Consider the following 14,563-nt stretch of genomic DNA (forward strand, 5'->3'; position numbering starts at 1 on the left):
CTCCTCATCCCAAGTGGCTCTGGCAGTTTCCTTTTAGTCTTTAACATTGCTCATATTATTTACACAGCTGCTCCAGTAACTTTTTCTTGTTATATATTTATTTCTTACTAGTTGTGTTTTTTTAATATTCTGTATATATTAAATTTTTTCTCCCTTTAGATTTTAGAACAGCATCAGTTTATGTTTACTGCCTTAAAATGTAAGTATGTACATTGCTTGTAATTAAAAACACAAATCTAACAGTGCCTAGATTTAAGGGTGACCTGTGTTTATTAATGGGATGCAAGGGCAGGGTTTGAAAGCTGGGCTCTATCATTTCAACATCCACAATCAGTTTTTAAGGTTTTTCTGTTATTATTATTTCAAGGTCTAGGTGTCTAAAATTATATCATTTTTCTCACTTTTTTTGCTAGCTGCTTTTCAAAAAAAATGCAGCTGCACATGTTATAGCTGTGTGTCCGTATGCCCACTGGATTTACATGCACAATTACCCCAATGGCACACAACCCTCAGAAGCCTGCACATGCAAAAAGCCTGCTAGCTGTAAAACTGTTGGCATGGATGCTCGATTTCCATATGCAGTCACAATGAATATGCATGTACATTAGGTGCACAAGCACACACATTTCTGAAACTGGAGGCCTCAATGTGAAACTAAAGAAGAAAGGACAAACGCTTTGGAGGAGGGCTTTAGGTCAAATTCAGTGCTAACAGTTAGCAGGCATAAATCTGCTGGATTGTACTCACGTGTCTTATATCAGTGCAACTCATTTTCTTCAATTAGATGTAGGAAAATGCTGTGGATTTATAGTTTTCTTATTTTTGCCTTTACGTCTTTTGTATGTTTATAATTTTCCTTAGTTTTCCTTTTCTGATTTTAATAGATGAAAAACAGCCCATTGTATTTTTTTTTCCCCAGGCTCCTCAAGTTAACAGAAAAACAGTTCCTAGGTACTAGCACACTTGAAAATTAGCAACTAGAGACCGTAAACATAGACTTAGGTGTCTGAATTTAGGCACCAATTTTTTAAAACCTTGGCTTAGAAAATAAAATAACTAAATGTATACAGATAATATAAATCACCAGTCACTTTTATTACATGTATGTTTATATAAAGACCTTAGAACACGTTTTAAAAAATGTAAACGTTCCTTAGTATGTTTAACTATGTGTCTAAAGAAGATGTAGGACAGAAAGAAAACAAAAGTTTGACGAATGTTTCTGATCAATCCTGAAGAAATCAATAGGAATTCACTCACAGCATGATTTCATTTAACTTTCCATGCTAGGAATAGTAACCTGGCTTTCTGTTAAAGCTAAAGCATTCCTACTTCTTAGTGATTTAATTCTCATGTCAACATATATCAGCCAGGCAGAGAATGGCTCAGAGCTGGGGAAGGGGAGGAGTGGATGGAAACATGCAGAAATTGCGTGGACTGAGTTGTATGGTTGAGCAACTTTGTTTCACCAAAACTGGTTTCTAATAGAAAATAGCAGTTTCATTGTGATGCACGCTTCTCTTCCCTTTTGAGGTTGCCAAAAGTGTCTGCTTTTTAGAGCATGGTTTATTGCTTATTTGGAAAATATGTAACACCTGAAAATCGGAACAGCTTGGTAGAGAAAAAAAACACAACACATTGAGTTGCAAGCACTGCTGTGGTGCGTTCTTAGAAGCCCCAGCCTGGGTGCCCCCCTCCCTGTCAGCCACACACACACCAAAATTCCTAGAATTGTGACATCTCCATCTTACTCAACATTAAGAGGGGAGATGAGCCCAGAGAACAAGAGATTCGAGGCATGCAAACCGTAGTACTTGTGGATGAGTCCAATTTCTTGATTTTTTTTTTTCCCCAAAAAAATGTTTGTCAGTAACACATCTCACAATTCTGCTTTGGAAACATAAACTTTCCCTTTTCTCACAAGAATTCTAAGTATTCAATGAAGAAAACCACCACTCCCCACAAAGCAAGGTAAAGCTGTTAGCACTGCAGGCTCCTAAGTCAAACTTCTGCTCCTTAGCAGACCAGAACCTTACATGGTGGATGGGAACCAATGGAGCATTCAAACCCAGAACATCTGGTTTGCAACATTTCATTCATTTGTCCGTGTTTGTGCTCCTGAATGCGTGTGCAGTTGGGTCCGTAAGTGTGAGTGCATGCCTGTTATTTATTCTAAATATAATCATTTTTCTGAAAGAACATTGTTCATACTGAGATAAAAGAACGCTATCCTTCATAGGCCTTTGGCTCAAAACCTTGAGCCTGACACTTAGCACTATAAAGGACTACACCAAAGTGTGGAAACAGTTCTCCAAATACTGAGAAGTAGTCCAAGCTCAGGTTGGTCCACTACAAGAAATTATGGATAATGAAAAAGATCCCAGCCCTGCTGCTCCATTGAATCCCCAGGTATACATAAAGCAGATGCCCTTTTTAAAATATGGGACACGTAGGCTAAGAAACTTATATCAGCTAGTGACACCTGAAAGTGACCTTGCTTTGCAATACATGTTTTTGTCTTGTCTACACACAAAATTATGCATGTGCACACACTCTATGGCTGAAACAATGATTTATTCTGAATTCTTCCATCAGTGTCCAGATTTGACTGACCGTGGAATTCATACAGAACAGATGAAAAACATTTTACTTTTAGGCAAAACTGTTGAGTGAGTCTGCAAAAGGAAACACCATAAAAGCCAGTTTCAGTCCAACAAGTTAAGGAGGCTCTATGATCTTTATTTTCAGTTATTTTTGTGGGCAAGATATGAAGCAAAATAGCTGTGTCTGTTTAGCTGCCTGAACAATAGAAAAAGTTTATGCAGCTCTTGAGCTGAAATGTTTTTGACAGTTTTCAATTTTAGCTCTTTTGATTTTGTAAGAAATCTGCAAAAATATGATTTTGAAAATCACCAGTTTCATGCCTTATTCCTTTCTCAGAATTAGACTATATTGTCCAACTCCTCTTCACTTACAGTGTCTGAGGGAATCCTAGAGAATAGCTGGCAAGAATCAGCACTGGGCTGTTGCTTAGAAACTGCCTGGGTTTCTATATTATTGCCTGATGTAATAGTTATATTGCCCACTTGCATCTGTTAACAAGCAATACAACAGAATCCACAGGTACCAATAAAGAAATAAACCTGGCATTCATTACTTTGCTTGAAAATTCATCAGTGCTTTTTTTCTGGCTTGCCAACAGGGAGGAAAAACAATTTGCTCAGGTGCTAATTAATAAAATAGGAGATGTACTGACTCTAAACATATCTATTTTATTTAGATTTATTTATTTTGCCCCAGGGAAAAATATGTTGTAAAGAATAGTGTATTAGTATAATTACAATTTTGTAATGTTGTGGAAAGGTATGAGCTGTGATTTGTTGGTTGCTTTTTTCCTTTTTTTTTTTCCTGTAAGCCACAATGTGGTAATATGACCATTCTTTTAACATTTTTAATAGAAGTAGCACAAATTCATTTATAAAAGGAATAGGACAGGTCATTTCTGTTGAGCACTACTACAAGATGCTCAGCAAATCCCTAGCTACAGATGAATGAGCTTACCTTAGTGGCATCAATATTGCCAAATCCAAGGGTGTAAAAAGGAGCAGATGGGATGATGAGAGCATGAGATGGGCTCTGTGAGTGCTTTTGTGAAAGCTATACATCCCCATATACAGATTGAGATTGAAAAAAAAAAAAACAAGACACTTTTTTGGTTCATGTATTCAAGTTTATCTTACAAGAACAAGGGCTAGATTTCTCTCCCCATTAAAAGCCACATAAAAAAAAAATCAATAAATCACTATTTCTGGCTATAAGGAAATCACTGGCTGTCCTGAAGACAGTCAGACTGAAGAGAACTGGCAACACTGTCACCCAAACGCAGCAGCTCATCCCTCATGCCTGCATGTAGAGTAAATGTAATAAAAGTGATTGTAGCCCAAACCTGAGTGATAAAAAGTGGGGGAAAGCACCCAAAGAGTTGCAGGGAAGAGCAGGCTCCGTGACAGTTACTTTTCACAAGTAAATCTTACTCATGGGAGTACAGAAACTGCTTAGACAAACTACATTTTGCTCTGTCTGGGGGCCTAGTTCTGTAAGAGAAAACAGCTCGAACTCTGCTGTGTCTTCAGGCTCCTTCTCCGCAGGCACTGGTGCTGTGTTGGAGCACTGCAAAAGCTGAGGCTGCTCAGCAAAAACAAACGAGGGGGTGTACGCTCAGCACAACGCGCGGGGATTTATGAATGCAACTCACATTAGTGTTAATGGGAGTTACACACGTAAATCCCTGCCCTTCAACATGATAATACATAATATACCCCTTAATTTTTAATTCACCAGGGTCTCAATTTTAAAGCATTTTCATATAGTTTGTCCTAATTATAATCATTTTTAATGACAGCTTAAAAATTTCACATGACTGTCTTATCACATACGGTACTTAATTTCTCAAGTGAACAGTTTCAATGTAGTGTATTCTGGGAATTTTGAGAACTAAAACACTAAGGAAAAAATGACTTAGCAGAATAATATCTCATTGATTATACAATGTTTTATATACACTGGGACAGAGTTTCTCACAGTATTGGTGGCCATTTTGAAGAGTACTCAGAACCAGTTTGGGTTTGGAAAGTTATCAGCTTAATCTCGGTATTATGGCCAAGGACACCTCCCCCCCTTGCCAGTACTGATTCAAATTAGTACATAATTATTAGTTAATGCAGACTTTGGGGAAGTTTCAGACTATGTGCCATTTTTCCTTTTCTATAGGACCTCACAAACTCCAAATGCACATCTTCAACATCATAATCTGGACACCCAGACGAGCCTTTGCACACTGACAAGAGACCGAATTCAGAGTACATCAACATGCCCTACATATCAAACATTTTCCCTTGCTCCCAATATCTCATTTGGTCAGGTTAAATAATTGAGATCAAGTAACCGGAGTCAGAGATCTCCTGCACTGCCTGTCCCGACAGATGGACACATGCCCTGGTACCCCCTCTAACAACACCCAAGCATCTGCCTAACTTTTCCCTGAACCGCTGCAGCTAAGAGCCCAGCCACCGACTGTAATGGTCAAACAACAGCTTCTGGGAGTCCCATTTCAAGCATTTCCCTCCTCTGCAGCCAGAGCTTTATGCTCTCTTATTTCAGTTTCTTGAACTGCTTTTCTTGCAGAACTGGTCTTCTGCTTTGACATTGTGTTGACTAAACTAAGCCCTGCATTATTTTTAGCTCTTTACTTTCAGAGGGAGTAGCATACACATATGTATTTTTACTACTTACAGGTACGGAGAGGGCCACAGCCAGCAAACAGATGATGAAATACCGAGAAATGATTTCAAAACTAGCCTCAGTGACTTAAGAACTTCAGTGTCATTTTCAGGAACGACCAGGGTGCTGAGACACCGAGTATCATTTTTAAAAATAGACTTTTAAAGTAACTACTTACCTAAGGTGATCAGGTATGACTAAGAACTCTCAACAATTAGCATTAGTAACTAATAATACTTCAAAGGTTCAACTTAAACTGTGTTCAAGAAGTCATGCCTACCTACTTTTCCAGTACTGAGTGAGGAAAACTCGACTGCCTCCTAAAACACAAAACTGCCAGACTGTACTAATATGTATACATCCATGTTTTATATAACCTTTAATTACTGAGCAACCATGACTATAGAGGGAGAAATAACTTGCCAAATTAGTAGCCTTCAAACTGTCACTTTTTATAAAGAATAAATGATAAAAAGAAATGTAGCACTCATTTGTTAGTCATATTTATGGTTGCTTTAAACTATTTTGTATGTAGACTCCAGTTGTTGGTATTGTTTCCACTACAAGAAAAATAATTTGGCTGCTGCTGCAACATTTTAGCTTTCACTGTTGCTATAAAAACAATCCCCAGGAGATTTTTAGTCTCCTTGTATTGCTGGTTCACAAGGACTTAGGAAGTAAAAGTTTAAAACTGGTAACAGACAAATCACTTTTAAAAGCCAGCATTGTACTGGCCTGGGAGAGCTACAGGAAAAGCTACTTTAAAAAAAAAAAAGAGCAAAATGCAACAGTACAAGAGCTAAGCAAGCCTAATTATTTTTTAAACAAATATATGGAGGCCATCTAAAACTGAATGCATGAAAGGGCTTTTCCTACATGTGAATTGTCAGATCCATGTTGGAATGGGCATCCAAGCAGAGATCAGCTCCCTAACACTGCTCCCAGTAGAAAGGCATCTTAGCCTTTGAGTAATGTGCTCTAAAACAACAACACACCACTTCTGAATGCATTAAGGCTGACATTGCTCAAATTGGGATACCCAGAGTCTGACCTGTCTGATGGCAGCACACGGCCCTCCGTGGCTGAGAGTTTTGGTGTAACCTGGGGCTTTTGGGGTGGGTGTGCTAAATTATATGCTTTGAGCAAACAGTTAAAATTTGGTGCTTTTGTAATTTCGGTGAATTGGAGAGGCATGCCCACAACGCCTGAGGTCTTCAACATATTTGAAGACTAGACGAGGATTTTTGCTAGAGTACAACAAAAGCACCAAAGCCCCACAGAGATTTAGAGGGATTTGGATGTTCAGCTCCTACAAACTCCCTCAAAACTCCCAGCCCTGTTTTGTAAATGACGGCTGCATCTCGACAGATTTGGTGGTTCAGTTTGGCTGGTTGTCTGCATCCGCTCAGGCTGGAACCTGGCCCGGGAATTTCGTTAGACCATGAGAAGTTTCCAGGAGAGTTTTCAGCTCTTGGTTCCCAGGTATCTGAGGCGTTGCCACTTCCACTTCCCCCCGCCAGAAAACGCAGAGACGTGCAACCATTTATGAAAAAGGCTGGCCAACCCCTTTGTGAATCAAAGGAATATTCATGTTTTGAATCAAAGACTGAACAAAGATTTGACTAGCTCCTGCTTTCTCTGTCCTGTGCTGCCAATGTCTGATCCTAAATTATATCCATTGGCCAACACAGAACATCTTATTGAAGTTACTTTTTACTAAAAGTAAAATAAATATCAGTTTTTGATCCTTAGGTAGGAATCATGCAAAAACTGTTCTTCAGCATACTTTGTTTTTAAGACTCAGAGTCTCCATTTTCAAACCAGTGTGTCTAGACCCAGGCTCCAGAATATATCTGGATGCATGCAGACAAGCAAACATCTTTCTACAGAAAACTGTTGAGCAATTGCTGCTGCTCTTCCTAATGCCCATCTCATTGCAAACTAAGTCACTTTCGTACAGGTCAAGCACCTCCTGAAATCAAACAGAGGAAGGTGCAGACCTAGACAGTGACATTTACACTGGAGCGGCCCTCAGAGCTTGAGCTGCATCTCAGTCATGCAGAACAAAGTCACTGTGTCAGTGGGCTCACACTGAATGTGCCAGACTCCACATTACACTCTCAAATGGCTGAAACAATGCTCCAGCAATTAGTTCGTGTAAAACCCTCAGCTATTAACATCCTAGGAAGTAGTACAGATTTTTGTAATTATTATTTTTTGGGGAAACCATTCCAAATGGCAAACCAGCAGTTATTTGTCTGCCATCTATTGATGCACTGTCTTGATCTTTGAGGCTGAGAGGGATACATTTCCACCTTTAATCCTTCAAACTTTCTAATGCTTTCATGTACAAATGTATACAGTAACTTGGCGTTAGCATTCCACAAATATGCAAATTGTCTGTCAGATTGGACAGGCTGCATGCATTTGAAGTTGTGTTGACAGCCTACAGAAAAAAGACATTCTCAGCTCAAACATGAACAAGATGTTTATATCCTTTTTCCCTAAAAACATACATTTTATGTTTTAAGCAGAGATGGGAGCAAACTGCAAAATTTGGATCAAGACGTCTTTTGCACCCATAAAATTTGGGGATGTCTGCATCAGGGGATTTTGATTCAGCTGGCTCTTGGAAGGGGAGATTCAGCTCAGATCTGGCTTATGTTCCAGCCTTCACAAAATACAGTGGGAATTTGCACATGAGCCTCTGTTTCCAAGTAGGTTAACGCATAAAAGAAGCAGCTCAGAAGGTGTCATACTCTAGATGCAATGAGCTCTGCAGTTGGTGGTGACAGCAGTTACCTGACAAAGCACCATCTTGCCAGTCAACAGAAAAGGAAGCTGTAGAGCCCAGCATCTTTCCTGGCCTGGAGAAAGAGAAACAGCAGCAGTGAGATCTGATGGGTGCTGGTTACACATAGCACAGATAAATGCTAAAGGCCATGGCATAGATTAATGATGGGATTTAGGCAACTTTAAGCATCTACCTCTGTAGTTCAGACCCTCAGAAGCTCTTATTTGGAAGCTGCCAAGTCCTGCAGGGCCTCTAATGCTATCAGCACATGCTGATCAGGTGTTGGTACGAACCCAAATGCACTTGTATTGTTTTTTTTTAAGCACATGACCTAGATCATGTAGCCTCAATAAAAGCAAGCTGTTAGCACCTCAACTTCAACAAATTTCACAAGCCAAATTCAATGTGGTTTTCCAGCAAGGTTATAGCCAACTGTCCTCTTTGACTAAATATTTTTTAAGTCCTTTAATTGAAGCAGGTATACAGTACACACATTTAACTAAATCCTTTCCTAGATTCCCTACACTGACACAAAGGACTGAATTCCCTCTTAACTACCATGTGGGAGTAGCAACCTACACATCTTTGTAGGTTCTTGCATATTGTCCACTCCAGTGAAATATCCTAAGTTGTGACTCGACATGGAAAGAATGGCTGTTTAATTACCGACTGTATTGAGAACTGTAATTCAAATAGGAACCTTATCTAACAGCTGCTTCCCCAAAGCATTCTGACACTGCATCTGGACATCCAGTGCAAAGTATCATAAGGTCAGGAGCAGAAGAGATCACCTCTGAAATAATTGCTCTTGTAACACAGGCTTCTTCTGCAGCTCATAAAAAATTTAGTTTTAGTGGTAAAGATGCACTGAAGAAAGTGGGAAGTATCCCACATGGCATCTAGGCCCCATGAAACCAAAGAACCTGTGAAGTAATGAGTCTCCTTAGAGCACAAGTGGAAATTCTGTCAATTAAAAAATCTTTGCTGCAGCAAACCACAGATGATCTGGTGTGGAGAGTTGAAAGAATGAAAACAAATAACTTTAAACATATTTTATGAAAGACAATGACATTGTCTTTCCTTTTTTCACTGTCAGAAGACAGTCAAGAGGGAAACATTAGACCTGTGATTTTCCAGCTTTCATTAATTTCAGTGGCCCTGTAACTTGGGCATGCCCATGACACTTCAGCTGCTCAGTACCACATCTTGCTGGAGCTCCCTGAAGATCCAGTCTTTACTGTGCACTTCCCACAAACCCAGCCCTAGCAACCTTTTGCCGCATTCTCATCTGCAAAAGCACGTCCTTTAGGTTTTACATGTGGCAGGGAATGCTATGAAGCCACGCTGTCTGTGGACTTGCTGGTTACCTTCTGGCACTTGTGCCCTGACCAACTTCTGGGTCACACGCCAGAGCTGTTCACTGAACAATGGCCAGAGACCCTCGCTTTGCATTCCAGCTTGGTGAATGCTGGATATCTTAACCACCACATGGGCAAGATTACTAACATCAGGCCACCAAAACACAGAAACAAGGTCACTTCACATCTCCAGAGAGTTTCGGAAGCCTGGAGCTGCTCAGGCAGTGTATTCCCAAGTCAGAGTGCCCCAGAGCAGCAGGGGATCTTGTGAAGTGAGTGTTGGTATTATGGAATTCAATCTTAAGTTATGCTAGCCCATATTTAAACAGCCATTTTGGAGGCTTAATTCTCCTGAATGGGTACGGATTGTTTGCCAACGACAACAGCACTGAAAGGATCAGCAGCTTCGGATGGAATACCTTCAAAGAATGTTCTTTGATAGCCTCCCAAAAATAAAGGAAAGACAACTGATGCCAGAAGAATGGCTCAGTATAGGAATGAGAAACCTAGCAGTAATAAGCATATCAGGAGCCCCGTCTGACAAACAGGAACATAAATGCTTGCAGGGTAGGGCCTCAGAGCTGCTCTGCTGCCAATGATTCGTGTGGTCTTCAGGAGAGTTGACAGCAGGAACTATGCCTTTGCTTACTTCATAAGAGTAGATAACTCAGCAAGACTGGAGAAATCATTTGACAGAGGCCAGATACAGAAGGCATCTGAAATGTCTTTCTTTAAAGATAATCATGTTAGGAATCAAAAGGGGTCTAATGTTAGAGACTTGCCTTTCAAATGCAACAAATGATTATACCTGTCAAGATTTATGGACAGATTTATTTATGTTGACAGAGGGACCACTAATAGTTTGACAAATGAGAAGTCTTGACAGATACAACAGATATGTTCAAGTATATTTCCTCCTGTTTGAAATAGGAAATGAGTGAGTTATGACAAGCCTGTAATGTATATTGATACGTCTATTCCTAGGCTCCATCTACAGAAGTAGATGTATTCTATGGTGCTGGATACTGAGCTAGAAAGCCAGTTATAATCTTAATCATCAGCAACCCTCTATCCTCCTCCACCAAGAAAGCATTCAAAACAGCTAATTTAGAGAAAACAGGAAGGAAAGCATTTCCAGCTGGTGCTCTTGGATGGAAAACTTGCCTTCCAAAATAAGGCAAGAATCTGGAGAAAAGAAATAGTAGACTCTCAGGAAGCTTTATATTTATCATGATTGCTAGGCAGGGACTTTTCATGTAAATTCACAGCAAGCTGAATCCTCCTCCCCAGCACAGAGGGCCAGGCCTCACTGTACCATTGAGGCTTCTGGTCAGCTCCAGCCAAGAAAGCAGGTCTGTCCCCAGGACTGCTGCAGTCCTACAGCAGGGAACAATTCCACACTAAACTCTCATTCAGAAAAGGTATAAAAAAAGCTATTGCCACGCATTAGTTCCTGATCAAAGGCCAGTCCAATGAGTGGAAAGGCACCAGCAGCTTCAATGGACTTTGCCTCAGGCTGAGATCTTTTAGGTGTTTTCCATAGGAGCATGCAACCATTACATTTCCAGCTGTGAAAGACAGAGCAATCCTTAAGCACTGCTCTCCCATGCAGCAGCCTTCAAACACTACTCTCACTTAGCAGACAGCAACTCCTCATTTAAGCACAAAATTTCCAACCTTCACACAGCATGGCTGGCTCTAGACAAGCCAAGAGACTGGAAGAAGAATTCCACTTTGTTGCTCTAAAGGCTGTCGTCCTCTCCAACTGGGAGCATGATAGATGTTGATGAAACAACAATTGGTACAAGACCAGTGTCTGTCGTGCACACTCGGTTTGGGTGCCAGACCCACATTTTCAAATAACAATGGGACGAATTACCATGCTTCCCAAGGCTTGACAATAAACACAAACAAGCAATTAAACCAACACATGCTCTTGTCACTCAGGAATTAAACAGTTTCCTGATCCCTCAGTAAAAGCTGGTCAAGTTTCCACTTATTAATGTGACTTTGCACACTATTGGCTTATTGCATTAAGAACCCATTCTGTGTCTTTGGCCGATTAAAGTCATCTGGCTACCCTCCCTAGAGATCCCCTGAGGAAGGGGTAGGTAGCTGGTATTTTTGCAGCAGGCATATGTCTGACATCGAAATGCATTTAACTGAAGCACAATGGGCAATGTTGTTCATGCAAAAACATTTTGGTGTTTCAAAAAACCATTAGAGGGCATCAAGGGAGGACTAGAGTTCTGAAAAAGAATGAACCTTGACAGGCTAAACTAACTATTACTCTTTCCCCAGCACACACACTTCCCTGGAAAGCTCCAGAAGGCCTATTAATTATTTTGGATTTGCTTGTGGAAGTCATCTGAGCTGGCAATTGCCAACTGCATCACTCTGACATTCCAGGGGCCGACAGTGCCATCTCCTTCATATAAATCTGTTAAATTACTAATATACTGAAGTATCTCAGCTTAAAACCCACTCTTGTTCTCCTTTATCAATTTTGCATCTGATTTTCACTGAGGTTGAAAAACAAAGCAAGCCCCAAACACTTACCTCCTTGCCAGTCATTTTGTGCACACTGTTCTTTGTTAAAAAAATTCTGCTCTGTAATTACCAGACAGCCATGGGAGTGGTTAATCTTTTAAAGCAACATTATGAATTATAATACCAACTGTATACTTCACTGTGGTAATCCTGCAGTAATGCAAGCAATATTAGCATGTTCTGGGAGGCAGAGTACTGCCAGGGGACCATGGATGCTTGCAGGAGAAGAAAAGAAGAAGATTTCGCAGTAATGAAAATGATGTTGTGTTTAGTCCCACAAGCTAAAAACAAACTAAATATTTATGATAAAGAAAAAGAATAGGAAGGATTATGGTGTCATTCACTGTAGAATAAAATATTACCTAATCTAAACATTTACATAAATAACAGAAGGATAATGCAAGCTGAATTTAGATAGATCAAAGAGGAGGAAATTAACTGTAACAGCAGCATAAGCACTGCTGTGCACAGTGGTGGGTGCACCCTGGGCTGGGCACCCCTTCATTTTCACATGTGACAAAATCTCTTGTAGCAGGACCCTGGCAGCATTCGGTGTGACTTTTCTTCAGATAAACTACATCAAGGGTCATCACAGCTCTAAGTCCCACTGAAGCCATGGGGTTTCAGGGCAATGTCTACAAGTAGAGAATTCGTTGCAAGATCCTGACCAAATTGTTCTGGAGGCAGAGGTGACAACTTAACCACATCTTTCTCCAGCTGAATCACACTCCACTAAAAATGTTCTTCATATCAGGCCAAAGTAGAGTTCATTAATTAGTTATAATTAAACTTCCAGATGGATACTCTTAAACTTTTTGCACTTGGTTTCTACTTGGAAGTAGAAAAGGACAAAGTGAGTAAAAAATGTTTGTTACATAACATTTGAGGTAGCTTTATTTCAGCATCCTAAAGAGTATAGGCAAGAATAGCAATATTCCTGCAGAAATTGAACCATCATCCTACGGAATTCTGTAACAAGGCTAATATTCTCCCAAAATATTTTTTATAATTACCCCACAAATTTATGAAAATAAAACTTTCTGTGTTGTATATTATTTTACAAGGAAAGTGGTTATATAGGGAAAGTCTATGAAAGTAACACAGTAGAAATAACACTAATGTACTATATACATCGCAATATTCTTTAGCAAAATAACTCATTTAGAACCGCAGCAGCACTTTTGGGTAGAAAAATGCTGACATAACTGAGAACACCGAGACACTCCGGTCTTAGGTGGTGTACCCTCAGCCTTAACTACAAAGTCCATTACAGAGCCAGGAAGAAACCTGAGCGAGGATATTCTGCAAACAGACCCAGACTGGAGCTCAAGCTAGTACAAGGCTGTGCGTTTAAGCATGGGTGGTAAGCTACTGTGCAACTGTTTGAGGGAGAATTGATTTTTCTCTGGTTGAAATGTGCGAAGATCCCATGGTTTATCTGAAGAAGTAAACCTAAAGATAACAGTTTAGTAACCCAGGGTGATGTTTACAACTGTACTGAATGTGACAGCTTTCAAAGTATTATGTATATTTCTAAGGCTGTACATGTACAGCTCTGACAGCATGTCAGTTATAATTCTTGTAAAAAATGGATGTAATTTATTATGGTTCAAATATAGAATAAACTATATAAATGCTTCACCATAAAATACTAATTTTCTCATTGCTGAGGGGCTCATCTGCATTCTAAATAGCAGTAAAGATGGTTTTAATTGAATAGGGTTTTCCTCCCTTTTCCTGTCAGCTTCAACAACGCTGGCTAGGGTTAACAGATGCACAGAACTAAAGGAAATCTCCAAACAATAGCGCAGAGCCCTAACCACAAACAGGACAACTATGTTACCACAAGTTTGGGGTGAGCTGGGTTTTCGTGTTCTGGGGGAGAAGCTATGGAGGTTGCTCATGTGTGATTGATGGTACTTGTGAATAATACCAGTTGGCAGACATTAGTAACACTTTGTCTCACTTTTTTTGCTCAGTTGTTCACTTTTCTGCATTTGGCATGTTTTCATGTTTTTAATAGGAATTTTTCAGCCATGCACCTCTGACATGAAATAGTATGAAATTTGATGCCTCTGATTCTGAAGTATTTTATAACTGGTTGTATGTGACATTAGCAGAAAACTTATATGGAATTACTGTCTTTTGAAAGTAGCTTGCTTTTCAAGCTCCTTTATTTTCTTATCCTATGCCTAGCAGAGAAATTTGTATGAATATTTTGCACTTAATTCTGATTCCATCCTAATATACAGCCAGAGAAACTTCACTAGACTAAGTATTAGATTAAACAAGGTTAAGATTCAAAATTATCTCTCTGCAGTTGAACCTTAACATTAATTTTGAAATTAACTGCTGCAAGACTTATTACAGAAAAGAAAGGACCAAAAGAACTACTTGGATTTGTTTTGCATTAAGTTATGCATCATTTTTCACTGGTCCTTGCTTTATGCACAGGTCTGGTTTATAAAATAAAGTGCAAGTGAGACACCAGGTTTATCAATATTTGTGGTTCTTTTTAATCTGGGAAACTGTATGCATCAGGGCCCCTCAACTAAAGGATTTTTCTAAAAAAAACAAAAAA

At 39.6% G+C, this 14,563-nt stretch overlaps 1 protein-coding gene across 5 annotated transcripts in view; it reads right to left on the reverse strand.

Annotated features, from left to right (window-relative positions):
• LOC311441982 (uncharacterized protein) overlaps window positions 1–14,563 on the reverse strand; it is a 69,239-nt gene that overhangs the window by 33,994 nt on the left and 20,682 nt on the right. The window contains exon 4 of one of the 5 annotated variants that reach the window (XM_084530727.1): window positions 8,083–8,147. The exons of the other annotated variants lie outside the window; for them this stretch is intronic. Coding sequence (XP_084386853.1) covers window positions 8,083–8,147 — 65 coding nt within the window. The remainder of the gene's footprint in view (window positions 1–8,082; window positions 8,148–14,563) is intronic. 5 annotated transcript variants of the gene reach the window in all.

Source organism: Aythya ferina (assembly GCF_964211825.1).
Source record: "Aythya ferina genome assembly, chromosome: 10".
Lineage (NCBI taxonomy): Eukaryota > Metazoa > Chordata > Aves > Anseriformes > Anatidae > Aythya > Aythya ferina.